The sequence below is a fragment of the Scomber scombrus genome, chromosome 2 (genome assembly GCF_963691925.1).
Source record: "Scomber scombrus chromosome 2, fScoSco1.1, whole genome shotgun sequence".
Lineage (NCBI taxonomy): Eukaryota > Metazoa > Chordata > Actinopteri > Scombriformes > Scombridae > Scomber > Scomber scombrus.
Window position 1 is genome coordinate 9,436,804 of NC_084971.1, and position 24,026 is coordinate 9,460,829.

General features: G+C 45.1%; 1 protein-coding gene across 1 annotated transcript in view; it reads right to left on the reverse strand.

Moving 5' to 3' along the window:
- Window positions 1-1,567: 1,567 nt before the first annotated feature.
- Window positions 1,568-24,026, reverse strand: part of LOC134001116 (B-cell lymphoma/leukemia 11A-like) — a 33,269-nt gene continuing 10,810 nt past the window's right edge. Inside the window, 2 exon segments of the mRNA XM_062440683.1 lie at window positions 1,568-3,067; window positions 3,069-3,553. Of these exon segments, the coding sequence (XP_062296667.1) occupies window positions 1,568-3,067; window positions 3,069-3,553 (1,985 nt within the window).

The following is a 24,026-nucleotide window of genomic DNA, read 5'->3' on the forward strand; positions in this document are numbered from 1 at the left end:
TTACCACTACTATAATGAGGTCTTGAGCGTAATCACTCAAAAGAACATTTTACTTAAATTGTGTGGCGGGGACAATTTATTTAAAGAAATGTTTTGACTTAATTCAGATTCTTGACGTTGGATTTCCATTTAAAATCATTTCCAATGTTATTTTTAAAAAAGGTTTCAGATTACTTAAGGATTTCTAAAATCTAATGCGGTAAAGAGAATAAGAGCTATAAGGACATAAACATTTGAATTGTAGAGACACCTGGTCAACCCACTCCCCACCCACTACCCTGACCCTCACCCAACCATTCCCTTCTACACCCACCCAAACCTCTCACCCACCCTCACCCCGACCAAAATCTGTCTGGCTTAGAACAACTAAAACCCACTCTGTGGTCTTCAAGTTACTGCTGGCTACACTGCCTGCCTGGCTGACACCGAAGAAACATAATTCTGTGCTACTTACAAAAAAAACCTGCAAACTTTTAATTTTCAAAGAAAATAAACACTCTGGAAAATTAAGAGCTTTACGTTGGTTAAAACGACTTGTCAGAGTACCCTCTCAGTATGGTACACATGTACCAGAAAACATAAACACCTAAACCAAAATTCTACACACCAAACTCCTACTCCTTTTTTAGCATGTAACATGCCAGTAAACAGAATCATAATCTGGAGAATAACAATATACATGAGTCAGGCAGATAAATGATTTACCAGAGATACACATAATCTTTTTTTTCGTTTTTGTTTCAGCTGGTTCCTTATGCTCTGCTAAGTCACAACACGATGGGGTGGTACAGGTGCTTGATGCAAGGACCTGCTTATTCCATATGTGCACAAAAATGTCCTGTAATCTTCTATAGCTGAAACTCCGAGCTTATAGCAAAAAGGAGGATTAACTAATGCAGGTAAAATATCCAAGGCACTCTTTGTTGTCATTTCACACCATATTGTTAATTTCATTGCTGTTTGTAAAAGAAATATTTAATGGTGCTAGTGCCTAGCATTTCATAGGCAGCCCAATTTATATATATATATCTTATCTCAATCTTGCATGGAAAATCTTTCACAAAGATCAGTTTTAAGTGTGACCCTGCTTGTTTTTGATGTTTTGATAATATGACACTGTCCACTATGTTTGAACACAAAACTGTACATGATATGTAAAACAGTATGTACTGTATGCAGCATGGGTTCTCATATCTATCTTTTTTTATGTTGAAGAAATCAAAAGTATCAACAGCAACACAAGTACAACCAAACCCATCAGCCAAGGACAATTTTTCTCTCTAAGTAGCCAAAACACACCGAGCATGCTGTCCAGTTACAAAAAATACAAAACGTGTAAATTATTGCACAATAGAAAGGCTCAAAAAGTTTTGCGTTTGATGCAATAGTATTGCCCCAAAGGTGGATCATGCATTCAGCTTTTTCCAGTCTGGGATGATAACAGGGCTGTACTGTGTACTGGTGTCTAACCCTGTTGTCCTTTCCCCTCACTTATCGGCTAGTCAGCCAGGGTCGCTTTTTAGCCAGGGGAGCTGAGAGAGAGAGCTGCCAGCATGCTGCTCTTTGCCTACTCAGTCTTAATGTCATTAGCCAGAGGGCGGTCGCTGTGCCACTTCTTCATGTGTTTCTCCAGAGTGCTGTATACACTGAAAGGCATGTGGCAGATTTCACATTTGTAAACGTCCTTGCCCATCTGTCCGTGGGTCTTCATGTGGCGGGTGAGCTTAGAGCTCTGAGCGCAGGCGTAGCTGCAAAGCTCACACTTGTAGGGCCGCTCTCCAGTGTGACTGCGTCGGTGCACTGTCAAGTTGCTGCAGTTCTTGAACACCTTGCCGCAAAACTCACAGGTGTCACTGCGGCGGCTTTCCTTGGAGCTTGGCCGTCCATTCCCGCTGCCACCGTGGGGAGTGCTTGCCCCACTACCGGTGCCGCTACGTCCCGAAGCAGCCCGTTCCCCGTCCAGCTCGCCGGGTGGAGTGGAGAAACGCAAGCTGCCATTCTCTGACGAGTGCTCAGATGAGGAGGCGAAGGGCGATTGTCTGGAGTCCCCACCTGTAAAGTTGAGGAAAGGGTCCTTGAGTTGTCGCGAGGCAGCGTACCCAGCTAGCCACTGGGAGTAGACGTTCTCTGTGTTCGGGATGGTTGGCGTGGGAGGGTCAAGGTCCTTCTCCACCTTGATGCGCTTGGACAGCGGACTGAGTGAACCAGGGCTGACCCTTCCCCCTAACAACTTCCTGGACAGGCTGTCAGTGGATATAGGTCCCAGGCCATTGATGGTAGTTGTGGTTCCATCATCTGCCCTGTCTGACTCCATGGCAGAGTCCTCATCAACGGGCTCCCGGGAAGAGCTCCGGCGGTGTGGGTGCAGGGCATCACTGTTCTGGTGGTGGCGGGCCCCTTCTAGCCGCAGGCTGAAACGATAGTCATTCCTCTCCTCTTCTTCTTCAATTACAGGCTTACCCTCTATTTCCTCCTCCTCTAGCTCTTCTTCTTCCTCTTCCTCCTCCTCTTCCTCTTCCTCTTCTTCCTCCTCTTCCTCCTCCTCTTCCTCCTCTTCTTCTCCATTTTCAGGCATCAGACCATTGTTCTCACTCTTGAACTTGGCCACTACTGACTTAAGAGCATCCGTGGCACTGCCTATCCGCTCGCTAGTACCAGGCTCAGGGGAGCTGGCAGTTGAGAGACCGTCATCTGACTTGGCATTAAGTACCGAAGACTTGCTCTGACAGTGCGTCTTCATGTGTCGTTTCAGTTTGCTGGCCTGTGTGCAGGCGTGGTTACACAGGTGACACTTGAATGGCTTTTCCCCCGTGTGGCTTCGCCGGTGAACGATTAGATTGCTCTGGAACTTGAAGGTCTTCCCACAGAACTCACAAGACTTTGCCTTGAGAGGTGTGCCTGGTTGGGCTGCATTGGATACAGGATTGGGGGTGGAACGTGAGCCAGAAGGTGACTGAGAGGTGGAGAGGGGAGGCGTTGCTGAAAATGGAGCCTTAGTACCTGGCTGAAATGGCTGTAGCAGCCGTTGCATAGGGCTGGGCCTGTTAGGGGAGAGAGGTGGGGAGGCGCCTGTGGCGTTTCCCAGCCAGCTCACGTAGCCGTCTGGAGAAGTCCATGCTTGGAGGGGGTTCTAGTGGCACTGAGTTGAGCCTCATCACCCTGTCAAAGGCGCTGGGATGGTGGGTTGCCAGGGCCAGGTCATCAGGGCTGAGGTGATGGCGTGGTGGGGGGCTAAACAGGGGTGGGGTTTGGGGATAACGACCCTCACGAGGTGTGGACGCTGAATCCCGGCCAGACCCAGAGCCCGGCATCCTCAGCAGGCTGTAAGGACTCCCATCAGCCAGGTGGACAGCATGGATAGGAGGCTGAGAGGAGGCACAGTCACCCCCCATCCCAGGAGCAGCAGCCACGCGGGGGGTGAGGGGGCTGCCGGGCTCACTCTCCAGATAGATGCGGAAGCCGTGCGTGTTCTGGGCATGCTGGAGCAGGAACCAGGCACTGGTGAAGGGCTGCTTGCACGTCGTACAGGTGTAACTGCTGGGCTCATCTTTATCTGACAAAAAGAGACACAGAAAGAAACTACATGTTATTTGATGTGTAATAAATTAACAAATTACTGATGAACAACTAACTGATAAAGCTTAATGAAGAATCATTTAAAAAGCTGCATGACTCAGTTCATTTCTTTTTTTAAATTGATTTTTATCATTTTAAAAACATAATCTACCATGGATTACATCACCAATTATTTATGGATGAACTATTGTGATTAAAGAGAAGCTTTAAAGGAAGATTTTAAAATTCATGAAATTGCTGTTCAGGTTGGGTGAAAATAATCTTGATAACACATGGAAATGAATCTGTTTTTACTATTGTGATCATTCCGCATGACTGGATCCTGACGTATTGCACAATGCATTTAAAGAATTGTTATTAGAAATCTTAGAGATCCAATTTCAAACCAAAATGTACTTCTAGTGGTTGTACATTTGAAAAAAGAATAAATAAAACACAATAATGAGAGATATCTCAGGAAGCTATTACACAATGTACACAGTTGAGAAGGCATAGGAATATTTCAGACAATAATTGACTTTCAATAGTACTTGCACACTGACCAGAGATTTGCCTGACAATGCACGTCTAATCTCGTTAAACACACTCATCTCCCTTCCAATGCCTTGTTTACAGAATTAGCAAGGCTAAAGTGGCACATGTATCTGATGCTGCATATTAATGCTGAATACAAATAAGAGGTCACACGTTAATAAATTGTACCAGCGTTTATCACAAAAAACACACATTCACAGCAAAAAGAAGCAAAGGGGAAAATTGTGTGTGTGTGTGTTTGTGTGGGTGGGGAGGCTCCTATGAAAATGCATTTCATGCATTACTTTTCTATTTCTGATATTTCATGCTTTATGGATTTATTTAAATCCTCTCAGGTGAATAGAAAAGGAGAAGAAGGGGAAAGCAGAAGTGAGAGATATGCAAAATAAGAAACATCCGCCACTTGCAAATGTGCTCCCTCTTTCATCTTTTGGCTTTCTTATCCTTTCTTCTCTTTTTTTCTTTTTTTCACTGGAGGGCATTTTTTCTGAAGTCATTTGCAGACACTGAATCGAAAACCACGGCCATACTACGGTAGAGACTGAAACAAGGAAGAAGGAGACAGTAAGACAGGCCGAGTGTGTGCGCGATTGCAACTATGAGCGATCCCTAAGATGGTGGATGGACAGGCTTGCATGTTTTAAGCCTGCTGTGGCTAAGAGACAAAGGGGTGAAGAAGGGGCAGTAAGAGAAGACGGCTGCTGAGAGAAAAGAAAGATGTTGTGGAAGAGCAATAGAGGGAACAGATTAGTGTTTTGTGGGTCTCCTTTCTATCTCATGTGTCCACGGCCACCGTGGCCCCCCTCCGAACAATCTCACTTAAAGACCAGAAAACCGGCATAAAATGTGCACCCAATCAAACCTCCACGCAAACCTTTTTCTCTTGGCTGAAAAGAGTTGGAAGGGGGGTATACTGGTAAATTATGGATCATTACAATCTGCAAAAATTACAGTTAATTGCTGCCACCTGCAAGGGGCTTTGACCCACCATGGAATTTTTCCATCATAAAAAAGCCATTTGCCCATACACGTTTTTGCTCCTTCTCTCATAAGCACAAATAAAATGTGCCCATTACATTGGCTTTGACTATATGTATGTTTCCTGGTTATGTGTGTGTTTTTATGGCTTAAATTGAAAGCCCTACATCACTCGTAAAACGGTTGCAATAACCTGGCCTCTCCTGTTCACTTTGCTTTGATTTTGCAGCCTGTACTTACTTCCTCAACCCTGTCTAAATGCGTGAACAGAGCGTGTGTATGCATGAGCAGAAAAATAGACGATTTTTTTCTGTTATTGTGAAGGACGAGAGAAAGAGAGAGAGAGAGAGAGAGAGAGAGAGAGAGGAGAGAGAGAGAGGAGAGAGAGAGAGAGAGAGAGAGAGAGAGAGAGAGAGAGAGAGAGAGAGAGAGAGAGAGAGAGAGAGAGAGAGAGAGAGAGAGAGAGAGAGAGAGAGAGAGAGAGAGAGAAGGAGATGGGGGGTTGGCTCGAATGTCGTCTTCTCCTCCGAGACACAGCCACGTCTGTCAGAAGAAAGAAAGCATGGAGCGATCATAGGAGTGAAGGAAGGAGGCAAGGAGAAAGGAAGGGAACAGAGAAGGGAGAGAAGTGTGGCGTGAAGGGGACATTCCTAATAACAACCCACCACATTTCTGAAGGACACAAGAGCCACAACACAGCACTTCAAAGCTGGTAGTCAATTCATTTTCTTATTTATCAAAAACAGCATGTCTTGTGCTATGCAATCACAAGCCCATCTATAGACATTAGACAGACTGTGCTCATACCACAAGCAGCGACAATAATTGTTATTCCCATCCAGGCAGTGGACACATTGATGGGCATCAACAAGCCAAACCAACGCATGCCCAGATTCACAACAGCATAGAAGATATCTAAATAAGCCCACTATTGTCCTTAATAGCTGTCCTCAAAGGGATAGAAGGACAGTTTTTCAAAAGAAGAAAAGGCATTCTGACAAGGCGTTTGATGGCCTTGAAGGGTTTTTTCTACCATAGAAGAGAAGAGAAATGTGTGAGGGAGAAAGGATGATCTTATAAACGAGTCTGTCCTCTAATGGAATAAAGGAGAGCTCCATCTCACTCTCTTCGTCTGTTTCTTTCCTTCCAGTAACTCTAAGTCTGTGGTGAGTTAGGGCTGGAGAGCAGGAGAGCTGGGGCTAATGCTGGATCTCCAGGTCCCTTTGAAATAGGATCAGCAGAAAGGAGAAACCACACTGACAACCCCTTAGCTGCCATTTCATGGCAAGGGCTGAAAGAGGGGACTTTAGGGGAGAGAAAGACAGAGAAAGCCTATAGGAGAAGTAAAGAGGGAGAAGGAGAGAGGGAAGGGGATAATGGAGCTGAAAAGTAGAAGAACGATAATCAGAAAAGAGAGAAATATAAAGAACTAAAGAGGCCGAGAACAGAGGAGAGACGTAGAAACAGTCAAAAGAAGAGAAAGGGGGGGTTAAAAACTCCTTCAAAGCCATTTCAGCACATTGCAACACAAAGCAGGGGAAGGCTATTATGGTGTCTAACAGAAACAGTGGACTGCTATCAGGCAGAGAATATGATCCATGGCTCATGCAAAAAGCACAAGGCCGACTGACGCAAGGGCAGAAGGGGGAAATTATGGCGCCTTAAACAGCAGATATAGTCGCCTCTAGCTGCTGACACCACATTCACACCACTGTCCCAGACAGTGTTGACCAGACAAAGCAACACACACACACAAGCAGTCTAGGAGGCTGAGGCGTCATGTACACTTTGCTTATGCAGATTGCTCTATTGTTGGTGACCCAACCCCCAAACCCTGTCTCACACACACACACACACACACACACACACACACACACACACACACACACACACACACACACACACACACACACACACACACACACACACACACACACACACACTCTCTCTCTCTCTCTCTCTCTCTCTCTCTCAACCACCAAGCACACAGCACAACCACACCACCCCTTTCCCTCTTTATCCCATCAGCCCAAACACAAACAAACAAAACAACAGACGCCAAGACAACCATAACCTTGACCAGAAGTTGGCAGGTCAAAACTGTCGTCTTTATCTCTTAATAAAATCTATCATCCATCTACCCCACCCCTCAAACTTTCTAGCCATACATCCAAAAGTTAGCAGACTTGGCTTGACCTCTATTTTTTGTTCTGTCCTTCACCAACCCAGATAGTGGGCTCGGGCCGTCCTGGTGTGACCACGCAGCTCTCACTGATATTGGTCATTTAGCTAATGGAGGAGCGAGCTAACAGGATTAGCTCGCAGGCCCTCCAAAAGCAGAAAGAGGAGGAGGAAGGCACAGAGGCAGGATGCACAGGGGGACGCAGCATGTCACTGCCATTTCCCAAAGTTATCAGTCGCCTGGGCTTGGGAGCACTCAAACACACCTGAAAAGTGATTATGCTAATAGGAAGTCTTTGCCAATATTTATAAGTGTTTATAGGTGTTGGAGTGAGTGCCTCGGGAAGACGGAGGTTTGTCAATACAGTGCCTCTTAAGAATGCCTGAGCCGTAACTGCCGTTAATGTGATTACTACTTTGTTTATGTCATTAGGGTATTCACAGTCAGGGATTGGACAGGGGTGAAGGGTGAAACAGGAGAAGAGAGGTTGAAGAAGAAGGTGGGGAAGTAAGGGAAGCTCCCATTAGAGCTCTTCTTCAGTGCCCTGCATTTTCTAAATTCACTCTCTTCAGCTTGACTTTCAATTGACTTAGCTGATGAAGGCCCGGGTGGAAAAAATTGTTGACAAATGAACTACAATCATTCATCAGTGTGAGAGCACTCTCATACTTGGGTGTTGTCCAGACTGTCTATTACATGTTATCACCCAAAAATGTTTTATCAGTCTCTGCATCCCTTTGTACCTGTGAGAGTACCTGCTAGAGCAGCTAGCTGGCCTTGACCTTCCTCCTTATTTTTCTGGCTCTCTAAGTGTGTTTGCCATGTGTTTCCCTGCCACAGCCACACACACCCGTGCTCACACACTCACTTCTTTGTCATGGGCCAGACTCGTTGTGGTGCGCTGAGCCACTGGCCACAGACAAAAGGCTTGTTTGACCAACACTTGTTCCTGAGACAAAGCCGGATGCAGGAAATACGGTTTACTAAACAGAACACCAGCCAGGGAGTAAGGGAGCAGGCCTAAATCCCAGCCTCTTACAAATCTGATGCGGACCAGGGCCTGCAACGCTGGCTGGTGTTGAAGTCACACATTACACAATTGAGAGAAGCTAACCACTAACCACTACTACACACGGAGAGAGAAAAAAAAAGAACATTAAAAGAGGCACTGAGAAAAAGGAGAATGGAAGACCTGAGAAAGCAAAAGAAGGAGAGAGAGAGAGAGAGGTAAACTGGAAGAAGAAAAGCCTAGTTGGCATGAACAAGCAAGAGGGGGGGAGATAGATCTCCAGATAAAGATGCATGGTGGTCTTTGAGGGCCTGTGCCCAGTATAAAGTAATCTGCTGGCTGTGGCTTTGTCTCCAATCAGACTTTCACACTTCTTACCTTTCCTTTCCCCTTCTCCTTCTCCTGAAAGTTGATAAGAGCAACAGTGGAACTGAGGCGTCTCTCTTAGCCACTAAGAAACCTTTATGGACAGATGGCACCCACACAGGGGCCAATGAATGCATGCACCATACACAATAGAAAGGCAATGTGTGTGTGTTTGTGTGTGTGTATGTTAGCCGAGAAAGTCTGCATATTTTTCATATGCATGTGCTTTTGCATGCGAGTGAGTGTTTCTTTAATGGCCATGTATGCTCACTGTTAGCGAGGATGACCACATGACTGTGTCCATGTATCCGTGCATTTATGTGTGTGCGTGCGTGTGTGTGGACATTTGTATGTAATACACTTGCCACAATCATTTTAAAATTAGCATCGCTCTGCACTGTCTGTTTCCCTGCGTAACCTTACTCCCTTTGATCTTTTCTCGGGTGAACTGTGTTTGAACTGACCATCCACCCACCCACCTATCCGTCCGTCCGTCCATCTCTCTATCCCTCCATCTATCCATTCATTCAGACTAAGCCCAGCTGGGCAGCTTCGTGCTTGGGTGCGGCTCGGTCCGGCAGACCTTATAATAGTCTGGGCCAGCCGCGTCTCTGATGCAGATCATTATTTGCCCTCTGCTTACCAGCGACGGTGGGAGGCCGCACACTGTTGTTTCTCATCCTAGCTCTAATGGTACAGTGAAAAGACCTCTGGGCTTCTAAGCTTAACCAGTCTAATTAAATGGACCATCGCTTATGTAAGCATCTGCAGAGATTATTTATTGAGTTGGGATGCGCTTCACAGGATCAAACTGCCGTCAACAAAAGTCAATGCTCAATGGAGTACGTATTAAATAAAGAAGTGGAATCAAAGAAACTGCAAACTGCCAATTGTCAGTTTAAGCACACATATCCAGGTACATAAGAAGACTTAATCAAGCAGGAGTATTTTTGGACTCGGGCAATATCCCAGACGGGCCAGAAGTCTCTTAGCACATCAGAAGGGCTGTGTGAAGTGTTCTGTCATAAAAAAGATAAGTCTCAATAACTCCTGTTTAGGGGAGGAGAATAAAACAAAATAGGTCAATGTAGAATCTAATAGAATAGAATAATTAATTCACTGGAAAACAATAGAACTGAGTATAATACAATACGCATTTTTTCCTTGTCTTTTTCCAAGATACAGGCTGCAACATTCAGATGAGAGCATATGCTGTCTTTCCTTACAAGCATCATCCCTGTTTGAAGTGCACAGACAAGATAGCCTCCATAAGACATGAGGCCAGCAGCCTGAGCTTCACTATCTGTGCATAGCTCAGCTTATGACAGGCTGGCGTCCCTGCAGAAAGGATGGAGGGGGACCAGGGAGGTCGACTAGCAGCACATTTCTGCATAAATCTCCAGATAGATAGTATCAGGAGAGGAGAAACGGGGAGGGAGGGAGGCAAGCAGCAGAGGATGATAAGGCCCCCAGGGCAGGGCATTCGACACTGTCAAAACTGTTTTGTCTCCGGCTATTGGACGAGTGGAGCGCGTTATGAGCCTGCATACCATTTGCCAGTACGCGATTCGGCTTCACCGGAGCATACAGGGCCCTGTATCTGACCTCCCCGCTTTCCCCTTCTTCAGTCTTCAGCGACATGCAGGGAGATGGACAGAAAAGCACAAACAGCGCATGGAAAAACACTATGATTATTGAAGAGAACACATTACTGCAGCAGTACAAGACAGCAAACAAAAAAGCTATTAGTCAAGTTTGCTTTACTTGTGAATATTCTGAGCTACATAAGGGGGGGAAACTACAACATATGTCAAAGCAAACTGAAATAAGGAAGAGAAGTCACATAATAAATCAGAGCAATGGGACTGATGTTCGGCAGGACTTGCTAAAAGACACTTCCCCCTCTCTCCTTTCTTGTAAACATGATTTAACTTTGATGGGAAATTCTGTACTATGAAGTGTGATACAAATTTTCACATCCTGTAATGCTTAAGGAACAAGAGCCTTTCCTTCCTCAGACATGTTCATGTTCACTCTGCTGCCTCCTGCATGAAGCGATCCCATAAAAACCAAACATTTTCACTTATGATGTTGGTGTTACTGTTATTTGTCCACTGTCTGTGCCTTTAGTCCCATATTAAGTTCACAAGTGGACGGACTCTATGTTGAATGACAGGCCAAAAAGGTGGAGAACTACAGTATGTGTCAATCAACATTCACGCATGCAGTGTGCACCTAGACTGACTTGCACAAACATGTGCACACACCCACACTCACACAGCCAAAATGAAACTATCTTTTAAAAAATGCAGTGGACTGAAACAAAAAGTAGAGAAACATTTTTTTTAAATGAAGTTAGGTGGCACTCGTGAGCTCACTGTATTGAATGACTGAGGCACTGTTGAAAGAGTGGAGGGTAGTGTGACTGTGAGCCAGCGAGATAGACAGAGAGACAAGGCAAAGGAGTAAGGCAAAGAGAGAAAGTGAAGAAAAGTTGAAGAGGAAGAGTGGGCAGTGAGGGTTAGAGACTTTGCCTGATCTACAGGCACAGACCTGCAGTCAGGGTATCTCTGAGCTCTCTGTCCCACACGCACGCACGCACGCACAGACACACACACACACACACACACACACACACACACACACAAACACACACACACACACACACACACACACACACACACACACACACAGAATCTGTCTGGACTGAGTAAACACTTCAGCCTGTCTGGAGGATAAAGTCATTCTCTCTCCTTTTTGCTCTCTCTCCCTCATGCAGCCTGCATGCTCCTTCGTTGCTGCTTCTTCCATCACGCTACTTCCTTAACATGCACTGATGACAACACTGAGAGAGGTCAAAGTGCCTCAAAATCCATCCATCAGGCAAGTGTGTGCAGGTACTTTTCTCCTACATTTGCTTGAGGTTCCCTGTCATTGTAAATAATATTTCTAAAGAAAATGTGACACATAAAGCAGGCAATGTAAAGAGACAATCATTATCTAAATTGCTATAGGATTCCACTGAAGGGGTTTGAGGGTATATGTGGAAGGTTTGCAGTTCCAGATACATTTATATCATCAGTAGAATAGCACATATTCATGTTCTGGTCCTAAAGCGGAAGTAGGAAACTGTTAGGAAACACAAAGTTACCACTAACGTTGACCCCAGTTGTTTGTTCCTGAACACGCTTGCAGTGGCCCCAGAAGCTCTCAAGCATGGGCCATCATTTAGATACCACTGAACAAGGGCTGTTTTAAACATGCAGTTATTTTTCACCCTGTCCTACCACCTCAGGGTGAGAGGACCAGGGCATGTGAGCTTGGGCCAACCATAGCAGCTCGTTATGCATACGAGCCTCAAGGCATTGTGGAGGGACATGGCACTTTAAAACAAGAGGGCCAGTGTGTTGGAGTGTCCCGTGGCCCGGAGCTGTGGAGGCTGAGGGTTTAACACGCGTCCCATCTGGTGTGTGTGACTGTGCACACGGTGGTCGAGTGGTTAAGGAAGCATCAATAGCTGGACTCTTTAGATTGAGGGGTATCTCAGGGTCAGAAGAAGCTCGCAAATCCATTTTCTTTACAAATAAAAAGGGGGAAGTCAAAAGAGATATGCTTGTACATTTGGTGACCGCATAACTGAAGCTTGGACTTTGAATGACAAATGACTCTATCACAAGTTCAGTGTATTATGTAGAAGTTAAATTCACTGCAATGTTATTATGGAATAAGGCTACTAACAGTGAGACCTTAATGCCCAAACCCACCACCATCCATCCAACCAACCAACCAACCCACCCTTTTCCATTCCATTATTAATTCATAAGAACAGTGTTGGGCCACTTCTCAACCACACACTTTCCAAATTCTGATTAAAATTGCAAAATGGCCTCCTGTTCAGCCCTAATTCAGCCCCTTCGAGACATTCTGACAGAAGCAGGAAGGGACTTGGCAGAGAGAGGAAGTGGTCACATATCGAAAGTGACCTACAAATGTTTCCTTCAGTACTCCTCTGCTCAATGTAAAAATTGACAGTAATATTGACGGTAGTTATTTTGGACAAAAACATATTTAGCAAATCAACAGAGTTCTCTCAAATAAGTCCGTAATGTACAAGCCAGTGAAAGGATTGGGTTAGAACCAAGTGAAGGCATCCAGTTAATACCTACATGTAACGTTTACCATCAATAACAGTCTATAAGATGGATGGGCCATATGCTTGGCAATGGCAGGCCACGCTCCACACAATTCTTCATCTCAGAGGCTTGCCGTACCAGATTCCTGCCTACTAATTGAAGACATGTGGTATGATCAGCTTCTATAGCAATGCTAGAGAGGTGGGTAAAATAGTGGACAACAGGATTTGGTGCGGCACAGAGAGTTAACATCGGAAGCCTATTGCTCTGTCTAACAACAAGCAAAATCTGCATTCATATCAGTGATATGTTTAACTTTGTGGCACTATTAAGCCCTTAAAAAAATCACTTGTGATCACTTTTAACACAGCTACCTGTGTCTTTTCAGTTACATCCTGTGCACACCCACACCATCACTGTTAAAAATACAGCATGTGGACCCTTCTGCTTATTCTCCCTAGAGGTGTGTCAGGAACATACATAGGTCCAAGCAGTAGCGAGCGTGATATTAATTAAGGTAGCCAACCTGTAGGTTCCTTTGTGCCCAGCTGTAGAGCATAAATCAGGCATTTAACGAGGCTAGGGCCCTAAGATCTCAAACCGTGCTGGAATGCTACCTGCACAGCCATGCCAAAAATCTGTCTGGGTCTAGGGCTCCTATAGATCACTGTGTTTATAAGGGGGGCTATAGCGACCTACCCCGGGGAGGAGAGGAGGGTGTGCGAAGCAGAGGAGCAGAAAAGGAGGGTGGCAAAAGGGGGGCAAGAGCTATTTCTATTGGGTCATCAGGTTTAAGTAAACGTGTGGTGTTGGTGTGGTGGTGGGAAAGTGTGCATTTATGTCGCATGCATGTTTACAGCATGTGTTGAACCACAATTTGTTTCTCCTCTGTTTTAATGAGAAACATTGAAAAGACTGATGGAGCTTTAAAGACATAAAGACTGAAGACAGAGAAGTAGGACAGTAGTAACAGGTACATCTCCAGTGGATCAGATATACATAGTAATTATCAACAAAAAAGCAGCAATAAATTCTGTTCCTCATGAGATAGTTTATATATGTAATAAAGAAAGCTTACAGAGTTGATGAACAGGATATGTGAAGAACGCCTGTGTGCCTTTGGTGACAGAAGGATTTATTCACAGACAGCTGCAGGACTGGACACACGCATGTACAGACTGACTGGATGTTTGACTGGTTGAGTCCATCTACAAGCCACCATTTCTGCATAGAAAGGGCCCATGAACTCAGACATTCCACAACAGGCAGTGGCAAGACATGCTTACACACATGAAAGGAAGAGCCCTTGCATGGGCACAATACAAGCACACACACATACACTCTCAAGACCATACTATGTAGCCACACGAAGGGGTCAGAACTGAGCTAAAGCAATGTGTTGAACAGTACTACAGTTTCATATGCATTAAATAGTACAGCAGTACTTTCAAATACTAAAGCTGCACTCCTGGACAGCTTACCAGGCAACAAACCGTAGGCCTATATAAATAAGTCAGTGTGGAAGTGTGGAAATTTGGATTAATGGCTGATCAGGGGATGGGTAGAGCCGGTTTCTCAGGCTGCACTCTGCAGCACCACCTGAGATTTATGGAACAGATGTTTGTGCCATTGCTTCTCTGACGGACTATGAAACTTCATTTACAGAAGGCAACAGTGGGCTCTCAATGAAAAGTGTCACCAACCAGCTGAAATGTTGCTGCCTCTATGCAAATTTCAAATAATTTAAATCGGTAATCACAAACGGCTTTCATTATTGGGATTTCCTGTGCACCGCTGCAGTTGCTCTCTCTTTCTTGCTCTCTTTTTCTTTTTTCTCTCTCTCTCTCTCTCTCTCTCTCTCTCTCTCTCTCTCTCTCTCTCTCTCTCTCTCTCTCTCTCTCTCTCTCTTACACAGGAATGTAACTCAACTCCCTGCCAACGTGAACTCAGGTTCTCAAGATCCACCCTGTCATTTTGAGAGGGGTAGACACCCCTGACTGACGCAGGGGTCGTTGGGGCATTGACCCCGTCAGACTGCTTGTGTTGCATTCTGAGAAATGAACTTTGTGGGTTTGCATAAGGTCTTACTGTAAAGATCATATGTGCTCATTCCATACATGTCCAGCTGATATGGTATGGGCCTAGAGGACAGGGGGGAAAGTGCCTGAGATCACTTTCAGGTTGACCGCATGGCTATGTTGTGTACCTTTGACACTGCCATGAAGAGAACTATAAAGACATAAAAAGATATGTTTGCTTTAAAAAAACATGTCCTTTATTGCTTTTGTCCGGTTTCATCACCTTTGCGGTGCACAGAGTTCAGAGTGGCTGATAAAAAGAGGAATTAAAGGCAGTGGGAGAACAAGAATATTATCTGAAGAGGAAAGGGTGTAGTTAAAGGGTGTCAAGAATGACGTAAAAAGCTGTGGAGAGGAGAAGAAGGGAAAAACAAAAGAGCGGTGGACAGCTTTACACTGCAGCACCCCATTCTAGATTACATTAGTGGCAGCTGCTTCCTTTGTGTGGTTTTATGGCCTGGCCCCAAGAAAAAGCTGCTAAAATTTCATTTAATCTGGTGCAGAAACTCAAGTGTCTGTCAGCCACTCAAACAAGGGGGCCTAAAAGCACTATGCTCTCAGATAACTGAGGCAAAATAACGCTAATAATATCTCTCTCCATGGCCATACAGGCAGACATTTTGTGTAACCAAAGAGGGCTTGCCTGTGCCGCCGGTGCATGGGAAACTGGCCCACTCTCTGAGTCCAGGGGCAGGCCCTTAATGGCGGGTGAGGGAGCCAGACAACGTCCCCCTTCTTCCCTTTTTCTCTCCCCCTTTATCTCCACCTCCTGTTCATCCTTCCAAGTCATTAACTTATGTTAATCGCTAAAACTACCAAGAATGACCCCCAATTTCATTTAGTATGCCACTATACTTAACACCAGATGATGACGCAGCTGCTACAACTGATTTATTAAGATAAAATAATTGTATGACTACATTTTGTGCTAATTAGTGTTACTTGTCTACATCCTCAGACTTCAACACATACAGTGTCTGATGAGATAAAAATCCAATCCTCATCCATTTTCCAATCCTCACACAACTGGACCATGTTCAAATGTGCTTTATGTGAACAATTACTTAACTCTGTAAATTCTGGACGATGGCTTGCTAAATTACTATAGCCAGCAACTTAAGTCTACAAAGTCCAATAGGATCTAAACTATACCTAAACAAATAGTGGAAATGCCAGCATTATATTTTAAAAACAAAAGCTATATTAAAATGCCTATTCAAAACCCCAGATACCCAAAAGTGAACACAAAAAAGCTCCACAACGTTTTGCTGGCTGTGTTAGCCTGACACAGGGATGGAGCTTTGACAGCAGTGGTAACTGACAGAAAGCAGCAGTACAGGCAGCGGTTAAGGGCAGCTTCCTTCCTGGGCTTTGGGTTGACATGTCCACATGCGTCCACATGCATTTCTTTTCAGATATACTGGGGGGAAGATAGAAGGGGTGGTGGTGGTAGGAAGAGATGTGGCTATTTTGCCAGTGATGTAGCTTAAGGCAAGAGGAAGAGGAGGAAGAGATGCAAGCGACCCCTTTCCTTCGACCTCTCAGATAATAAGATGGCAGGATTGGATGGGGAAGGAAGGGGTAACTGAGAGGAGCCAGGAAAGGGCCAAAGCACCAAGCAGAGATAGAGAGGTAGAGGAAGTTATAACACCCGGTCTGGACCAGATCTGCTCTCCTTCAGCTCGCATTGAGCACATTCCAGATAAAGAAAGTAAGCTAGAAACTCCATATCCCACAGGAGCAGGTCTCACTTGCACACAATCATCCTCTCAGGTTTAGCTAAAGCTTAAGAGGCTGACACTTTTGCATGAGGATAATGACAATGAAGTATGGCCACCACATAAATGGAAACAGTCAATCACCTTTCTCCTAGTCAAGCAAGATGGGCAAGTTTTTCTTTTTACTGTCACTTAAACGATTCTAAGACTTACTGTAATACTTGTATGCATTTTTGCTTCTTTTTGACCATGTTGAGTTAGTGATGTCTATGCAAATCAAAAAACGTGCTGAGAGAAGAGGGGAGAGTTTAGAGTTTTGACATTACAGACTGTGTTTGAATATACATATGAAGCTCCAGCCAGCAGCCAGTTAGCTTAGCTTAGCATAAAGACTGGTAACAGGGAAACAGCTAGCCTGGCTTTGTCCAAACATTTCATACATATGTCATTTGTTTAATCCGTTCAAAAACCAAAGTGTAAAAGTGACACATTGTTTTATGGAGCAGTTATGTGTCACACTATATTTTGGCCAGGAGCAATGACTTCCTAGAGTCTCAGAGATGACTCAAGTTTATGCTGAGCTAACCAGTAGAGAAATGAGCTGCTGTCTGTAGCTTCATATTTAAAGCACGGATATAACAGTGGTATCAATCTTCTCATTTAACTTCCGGCAAGAAAGCAAATATGAGTATTTCCTAACATTTTTAAAACTATTCTGGTCAGTTCTATTAAAGTGACAAAAATAGGGCACAGAGATTATAAAAGAGAACACTTTGAAACAATTGAGAAAAACTTCATAAACATGCTGGCTCACAGGGAAAATTCTAATGGACATTAAGTGTTACCTTTTCCATGTTGAACAGTGTTTACAAAAGCAACTAACTGAAGAAAAACATTGAGAACAAGAAACATTCAAAGGAAAAGCAAGACAGAGACACAAATGAGTGCTAATGAAGGCATAGCAAGCTGGGGAGAGGGGGGCGGAAGAGATGGGCGAGGGCAAATTAACCTTTTTAATTGGAGAGTGGTAGCCCTCTTTGGACCCTGCAGTTGAATCCAGAGTGCTGACAGATGATGAGAGGGAAATGGCAGGCCTATTACAGGCAATCTGGCCCTGCAACTTGGCAGACCACAGCAGTACCAGAGCCTGGGGAGAACAGGGCATGTCCAGCATGGAAAGCACTCCCTGCCAGACCGCTCATTGGCAGAGAAGGGCTTGCCTCAATAAAGGTATAAATAGAGAATGGTTATCTTGGCACTTTGACCTATAGGGTAAAGGGTTGTCATAAGGGAGTCTGGTTACTTGTCTGATAACAAAATACTACCTGGTTAAGAAAAAGGAGAAGGGCTTTGCTTTAATGAAAGACAGAGAGAACCAGTCTGACAGGTATGAGAGAGGAGAATGGCCAGAGAGGGAGGCGTGGAGGTGAGGAAATGCACACACAATTCACACACCATTTCCACATACATTTGTGCTCATGCACATACACACACCCATTTTCAAAACCTGTACATCTTCCTGGTGTTCACCAAGGAGCCAGATGCAAAAGAAAGACATCAGAGAGGATAACTTCCTCTCTCTCTCTGTGTCTGGATGCAAGAGCCATGTTTATGTCTGGGGATACAAGGAAAACAAACATCAAGGTCAGAGAAGCTGGAGTCTGTCCAAGCGATGGATAGCCCCTTCTTAACAGGGCTGCAGGCCTGTTTTAACATGCAGCCCCAGGGGGACACCAGGATTTAGACAGAACCCTACGGCGGGATTTCTTATTGAATTTCGGGAATCTTACACTATCACAGCTATTTCCCAACATTTCCCCTGATAAAGACTTCTCACCTCACATCTGAAACACACTTGCAAGTGAGCACAAATGATCATAGTAAAAAAAATGTGAGATACCACCTCCTGAAATCCATGTCTTCGCACATAAATCTTTAAACCCATTTCATGCTGTGTTCTGTCCACTAAACAACAACCTTTATTGTTTCACTGTCCAGCAGGCAGTTGAAGTAAACATAATCCTGATGCCTGGTCTTTAATGCTGACCCCATTAGCCAGACATTCGTGGACATCTCTAGGTCATCATCACTAAGACAAAGAATTACCAGGCCCTACCTCTGTTCTTCTCACACTCCCCTTCCCCCCTTTGTCTCTCTGTCACTCCAGCTCTCAATCCACCTTCTACTTTGCTGTCTTTCTCTGCCTTTGTCCGTCCGTCTTGCATTATGTATTGTAATGCATCTAGAACAAGACACAGGCAACTTAGCAGACCACACTGGGTTGCTTTTAGTCACATTATGCAAACCCATCCAAGGAATGCTACATGAAAGTGTGTGAGTCCACAAAGTCCCACACTCTTCACATAAATGCCCATGTGAATACACACACACACACACACACACACACACACACACACACACACACACACACGTGCACACACAGACACACATACACTTTCTCTCTGTCTCCATCAATGTCCTCTCTCTGCACCTCACGCACACAAACTCTCACTTGCAAATTTCTCCCTCACTCTCTCTGTCTTTGTATCTGTCTCTGTCCATAAACACGCACACACATACACACCAGACACATGGCCGAAGAGAGCAGACTACCATCTGGGAGTAGTGGCCGGCTTTGTCTGGGGGGGTGAAAGCGCCAACACGACCCCCCTAATGCACACTCACGCAGACTCACACACACACAAACACATAAACCATACACACAACCCTTGCAACAGCCCCCGTCGCCCTCCCTATCCAAGTGTGAGAGCTCTTCTCATACAATCTGCGCATATACATATGCAAATTTGCAGGGGGGCATTATAAAAACAGCCATCATCTCTCTCTCTCTCACACACACACACACACACGCACACACGCACACACGCACACACTCTCACACACGCAAGATATTTAGTTGGCTTCAGCACCAAGAGTTTTGGAAAAGAAAACATGTTTCTGAGAAATAGAGCAAGAGCTGGAAGGCTGGAATAAAAGAGCAAAGAAGAGGGAAGATGAAAAGAGGAACCTTCTTATAAATAACAAATTAATGTGAGCATGTGTGAAATACATGCAAATGGGATTGCATGCATTTACATGGACACACACGTAAACAGATGCACAAACAGACACGTAAACATACATTATCCATGTTTGCCCTGCAGCAGGCATGTGATGAATTTATACATAAAAACTCACTCAAATCCATTATTGGCAACTCTTGACACAAGATGTAACATAACTGTCCTTAGATTTAACATCACATGTATCACATGCAACCACGCTGCACCAGACATTAGCTGATGATATGAATCGGTATGGTAGGGGGGACATCTAGCACTTCAAATACTTGTGGGGATGGCTAGAGGTTGTTAGAAAAATGGTCTTTATCTTAAAAAAACGTTTTAGTGATGTTGTTTTCACTTTTTTTTTTTTAAAGTTTGCAATTATGTAAAATTGCTTAATACATCAGTGTTAAATAAAGAACTTTGCCAAAATAAATAAAGTCAGGAACGTTTCCTGACCAAACATCTGCTGCCAACTTTCAATGCTTGACACCTTTAGATAACAAGACTTTGATTCATGGCAAACTTCAAAGAATTTTAATGAATTGAAGATATTTGATACAAGATGAATCAACTTCTGCGTAGCTGCACTTGAACTTGAACTCTTTTGTCTAGTGTCCATTAGTCATAACCAAAGACCACAAGGCCCTGAGCAAGGACAGAAAAATTCAGAGCGAAGCAGAGAGAGACAGAAACGGGGAAAGAGAGACAGACACCTGCAGCAAGTGACACTTAATCCACTCCTATTCTTACATAAACCACCTCATCACAGCTCCGCACACAAAGTTTCACACGTTTCAACAAATCACTGTTCTCACCTCAGCAGTTCATTTGAGTATCAAAATTTCCTGCTACGATCTTGGATTGTTATTTGATGTTTTAACTGTTTGCATCCGCAACTGTCAGCATTAAAAATCAATCAACAATACGCTTTAATCAAGACGACAGACAAGGAAAAGTGAATGCAAATTAAGAAATGCTACTATCTTAGAGAGATAAACTCTTGGTCCCTTGAATTCCATAGATGTTCGTGATGTGACAGAGCTTTCAGATCTGCCATCTCGAAGCAGGGTTTGTGTATGAGCTGAAAGTATTTGAAGTGGAATAGTGAACAGCCTGCTCTCAAAACTCAAGGGACACATCCGAGTCGTAATTAGGAGAGAAGCTGCGTCTATATTTTATGGCTCACACACGCACAAACACATTCACCGACATGATTTCCATTACTGCCACATGCATTTATATATGGATCCATGGATATATTCATGCATGTGAGGCTGGAACACATAGAACATTTATCGCCGACACAGCACAACAGTCCATTATGTACATCTTCCATATCAAATTCTCCCTCTAGTTTTTTACCGCTCTCATGTTTGCTGTGTTTTCAGTACACAATAGCACTAGCGGTGTTAAGCTCATGTTGCCCCATCAAGAGGAAAGCACCAACAACAACCAAACACTTTTCCCTCCTCTTCCCACCCTGTTTACGACCGGATCCATTCGTCTCTCACTTTGTTCCCACGCTCCCTCGCTTCTTTTTTCTCTCCTCTGCATTGTCCTGTGCCCTCAGGTTAGAGGTTCTCTCTGTTTCCTCCTCTGAGCCTGAAAAACAGAGGAGGACGAGAGGGGAGAGCAGAGAGGGGGAGACTGAGAGAGAGAGATAGAGAGAGAGAGAGAGAGAGAGAGGGAGAGACTGAGAGAGAGAGGAGGGCCAGGCAACCAGGCCTGTCCGTCTGCCTCCTTTGGCCTGGCTGGCTAACCGGTCTGAACTGGTTCCGACATAGGTGAACCAGAGACGTGTTCTTTTTCGCCTCTGGACAAAAAGGAACCACGGTGGCATTCCATCCACAGTCAGCAGGTACCAGGGAAGTGTGTGTGTGTGTGTGTGTGTGTGTGTGTGTGTGTGTGTGTGTGTGTGTGTGTGTGTGCGTGTGTGCCTGTCTCCCAAGACCTTTGAGGCCTGGACCATTGCCAAGTTCATCTGTTAATGGACAGCTACTAGGAGAGTTGCCCCATCCCCCTCTTTCCCTCCTCTCTGTCTCTCCAGCAGCCATGCCTGTTCACGACCCCCCCTTAACCTCCCCAACCCCCAGCCAGGCCTGCCCAGATACAGGCCCTCACTCTCCCTCTCACTCCTCCTCCACTCCCTTTCTCTCCCATCCCCTGACAGCTATATCATTCCCTTTCTCCCACTCCTCCTCCTCCTCAATGCCCCCCCCCCCCCCAAAACACTCTGTGCTTCTCCTATTCAAGATAAACAGAGTGCTTCAAGTTCAGGGGACACCCTGGGACCCTTTAACAAAGCCATCTATCATGCTGTCTGCCTGAGACTCCTTTGGCCATACCGGGCTCTGCTGCTGCTGCTGCTGCTGCTGCTGCTGTTGCTTCGCCTCTCTCTCTCAATCTGTATATGTGTGTGTGAGTGTGAACACACACAGGCTGGACATAGACCAGCCAGCCAGCCCGCTAACATTGGCTAGCTACTTGCTCTAGCTGATCCCGAGCCGGACAATTACCCCATTGTGTTTCTGGCCCCTCCTGGCCCCTCCAAGACCAGAGCAAAGACAGACCCCCCTCTTCCCCCCACTTTGCCAATGCACCCCCTCTCCTGTTAAAACGAGACAAACTCATGACACAGAGGCACGCCATGGAGCGAGGAACAGCACGCACACATAGATGCACTTTCTCTCCACACCTCGGTGACTGACTCCGCCGACCCCTCTCCGATTCCCCTGAAGTCAAACTGTGGGACGATTAACCAAACTGTCAACAGCTTAATAGTCTGGGAATAAGAGACTGACAGTAGACCTAGGAGCTGTGTATAAACACTATGGAGATTATGAATCGTACACGTGAGAGAGCAAGAGAGAGAAGAGAGATGAGAAAAGGCTCGTGCACACAAGAGTCCTGCAACATCTATGGGTTCAATGATGTAGATCGCATTTCATCACTCAGACACTATGGAAATACTGTGTGGCACATCTTTTCCTTCATGATGTGATATTTCATCCATTACTTTTCTGCTAATTAGGGGGGGGCTGATGTTCAGATTAAACTTTATGGTCATTCTGGAGGCCGCAGTTTGTGGTGTTGCTGAATTGTAATGTGTTAGAGAGGGGTTTCTGATCATTTGCCCCCCCCCCCCCCCCCCATTTATATAACAGTGAGTGTACAATAATTATAAAATTTAATTTAAAGTTAAATAACTTCAATAATTGATTTTGTCTTACATGGAAAAATAACTACAGCTCTTGTTCCCACATAATTCTGACATGGACTACAGCAGGAATATTCACAAGTTAAAGTGAATTATATGCATTCAAAGAGCCAGCAGAGAGTTTTTCCAGGCTAACAATTGTGACAAGAGCTGGGCAATCAACTCTTGACACTACAAGTTCACTCCAGGCATGGGAGAGGGACTAGCAGTCACGTCATGGTCACGCAAACACATTTTCTTTCTCTCGTTCTCCCTCTTTCACTCCCTCTCTGCTTCCTCTTTCTCCGAGTTCTTTCAGCTCTCTGCCACAGCGGCAGCCCCAAAAGCCCAGCAGCTGCTGTCCTCTGCAGCCTTCTAGAGAGGGGGACTGGCCTGCCGGTTTTAGAGTGCTAAATTATCCATTAGATGTTATCAAGTTGTAGCAGGGCGATGCCATTCTGCTAGGAGCCATCAATCTTTCATAAGTCCCAGGCACGGCGTGCATTGGGATGCACTACCAGAGCATCCCTACCACTCCCAGTACACCACCAACCCCATCCAACTCGCTGGATTGCACGCAAACGTGGACATGTACACACAGTCAGGTGGACATCCACACACACAGTCAACAAATACACATGCTGACATAAATGCAGCCAGGTACACGCTCTTGCACTCAGGCTCAGCAGAAACAAGCTGGACGGAGCTTGTTTAGGGAACATCCAGTTCTACAGTTCTTCACCTTGTGTCTTTCATCCCTGTTTCCTCCCTGAACAAAGCTAACATTTTGAGCCAAGCATCAAAATTTACACTGCCTAAACCGTGTTTCACTACCTTTCATACTAGCTTCCCTTGCATGCTCTCCCTTTTTCTCCTCTCCTCCTCATCTCTCCCTCCCTCCCTCTGCTTCTTGCCGTGGCCTGGCAAGCAGGCAGGGCAGACATGTTCAGAATGCGCTCCGGTAATGGGCTAATCAAAAATGCAAAACAATTGGCAATTACCGCGCGGGGCCCTAATGGTCATTAGAATTTACAACAAGGTAATGAACTGAGAGTCAGCTCAGTCCATGCATATTCATAAAGCAATCAGGCCTTTGAAGATTAAAGAAGCGCTTCAAATTTAAATGAGGGCGCCAGCATGTTATCAGTGAGATTCAGCCTGCAAAAGTAAAGGGTGCCTGGGACAGGA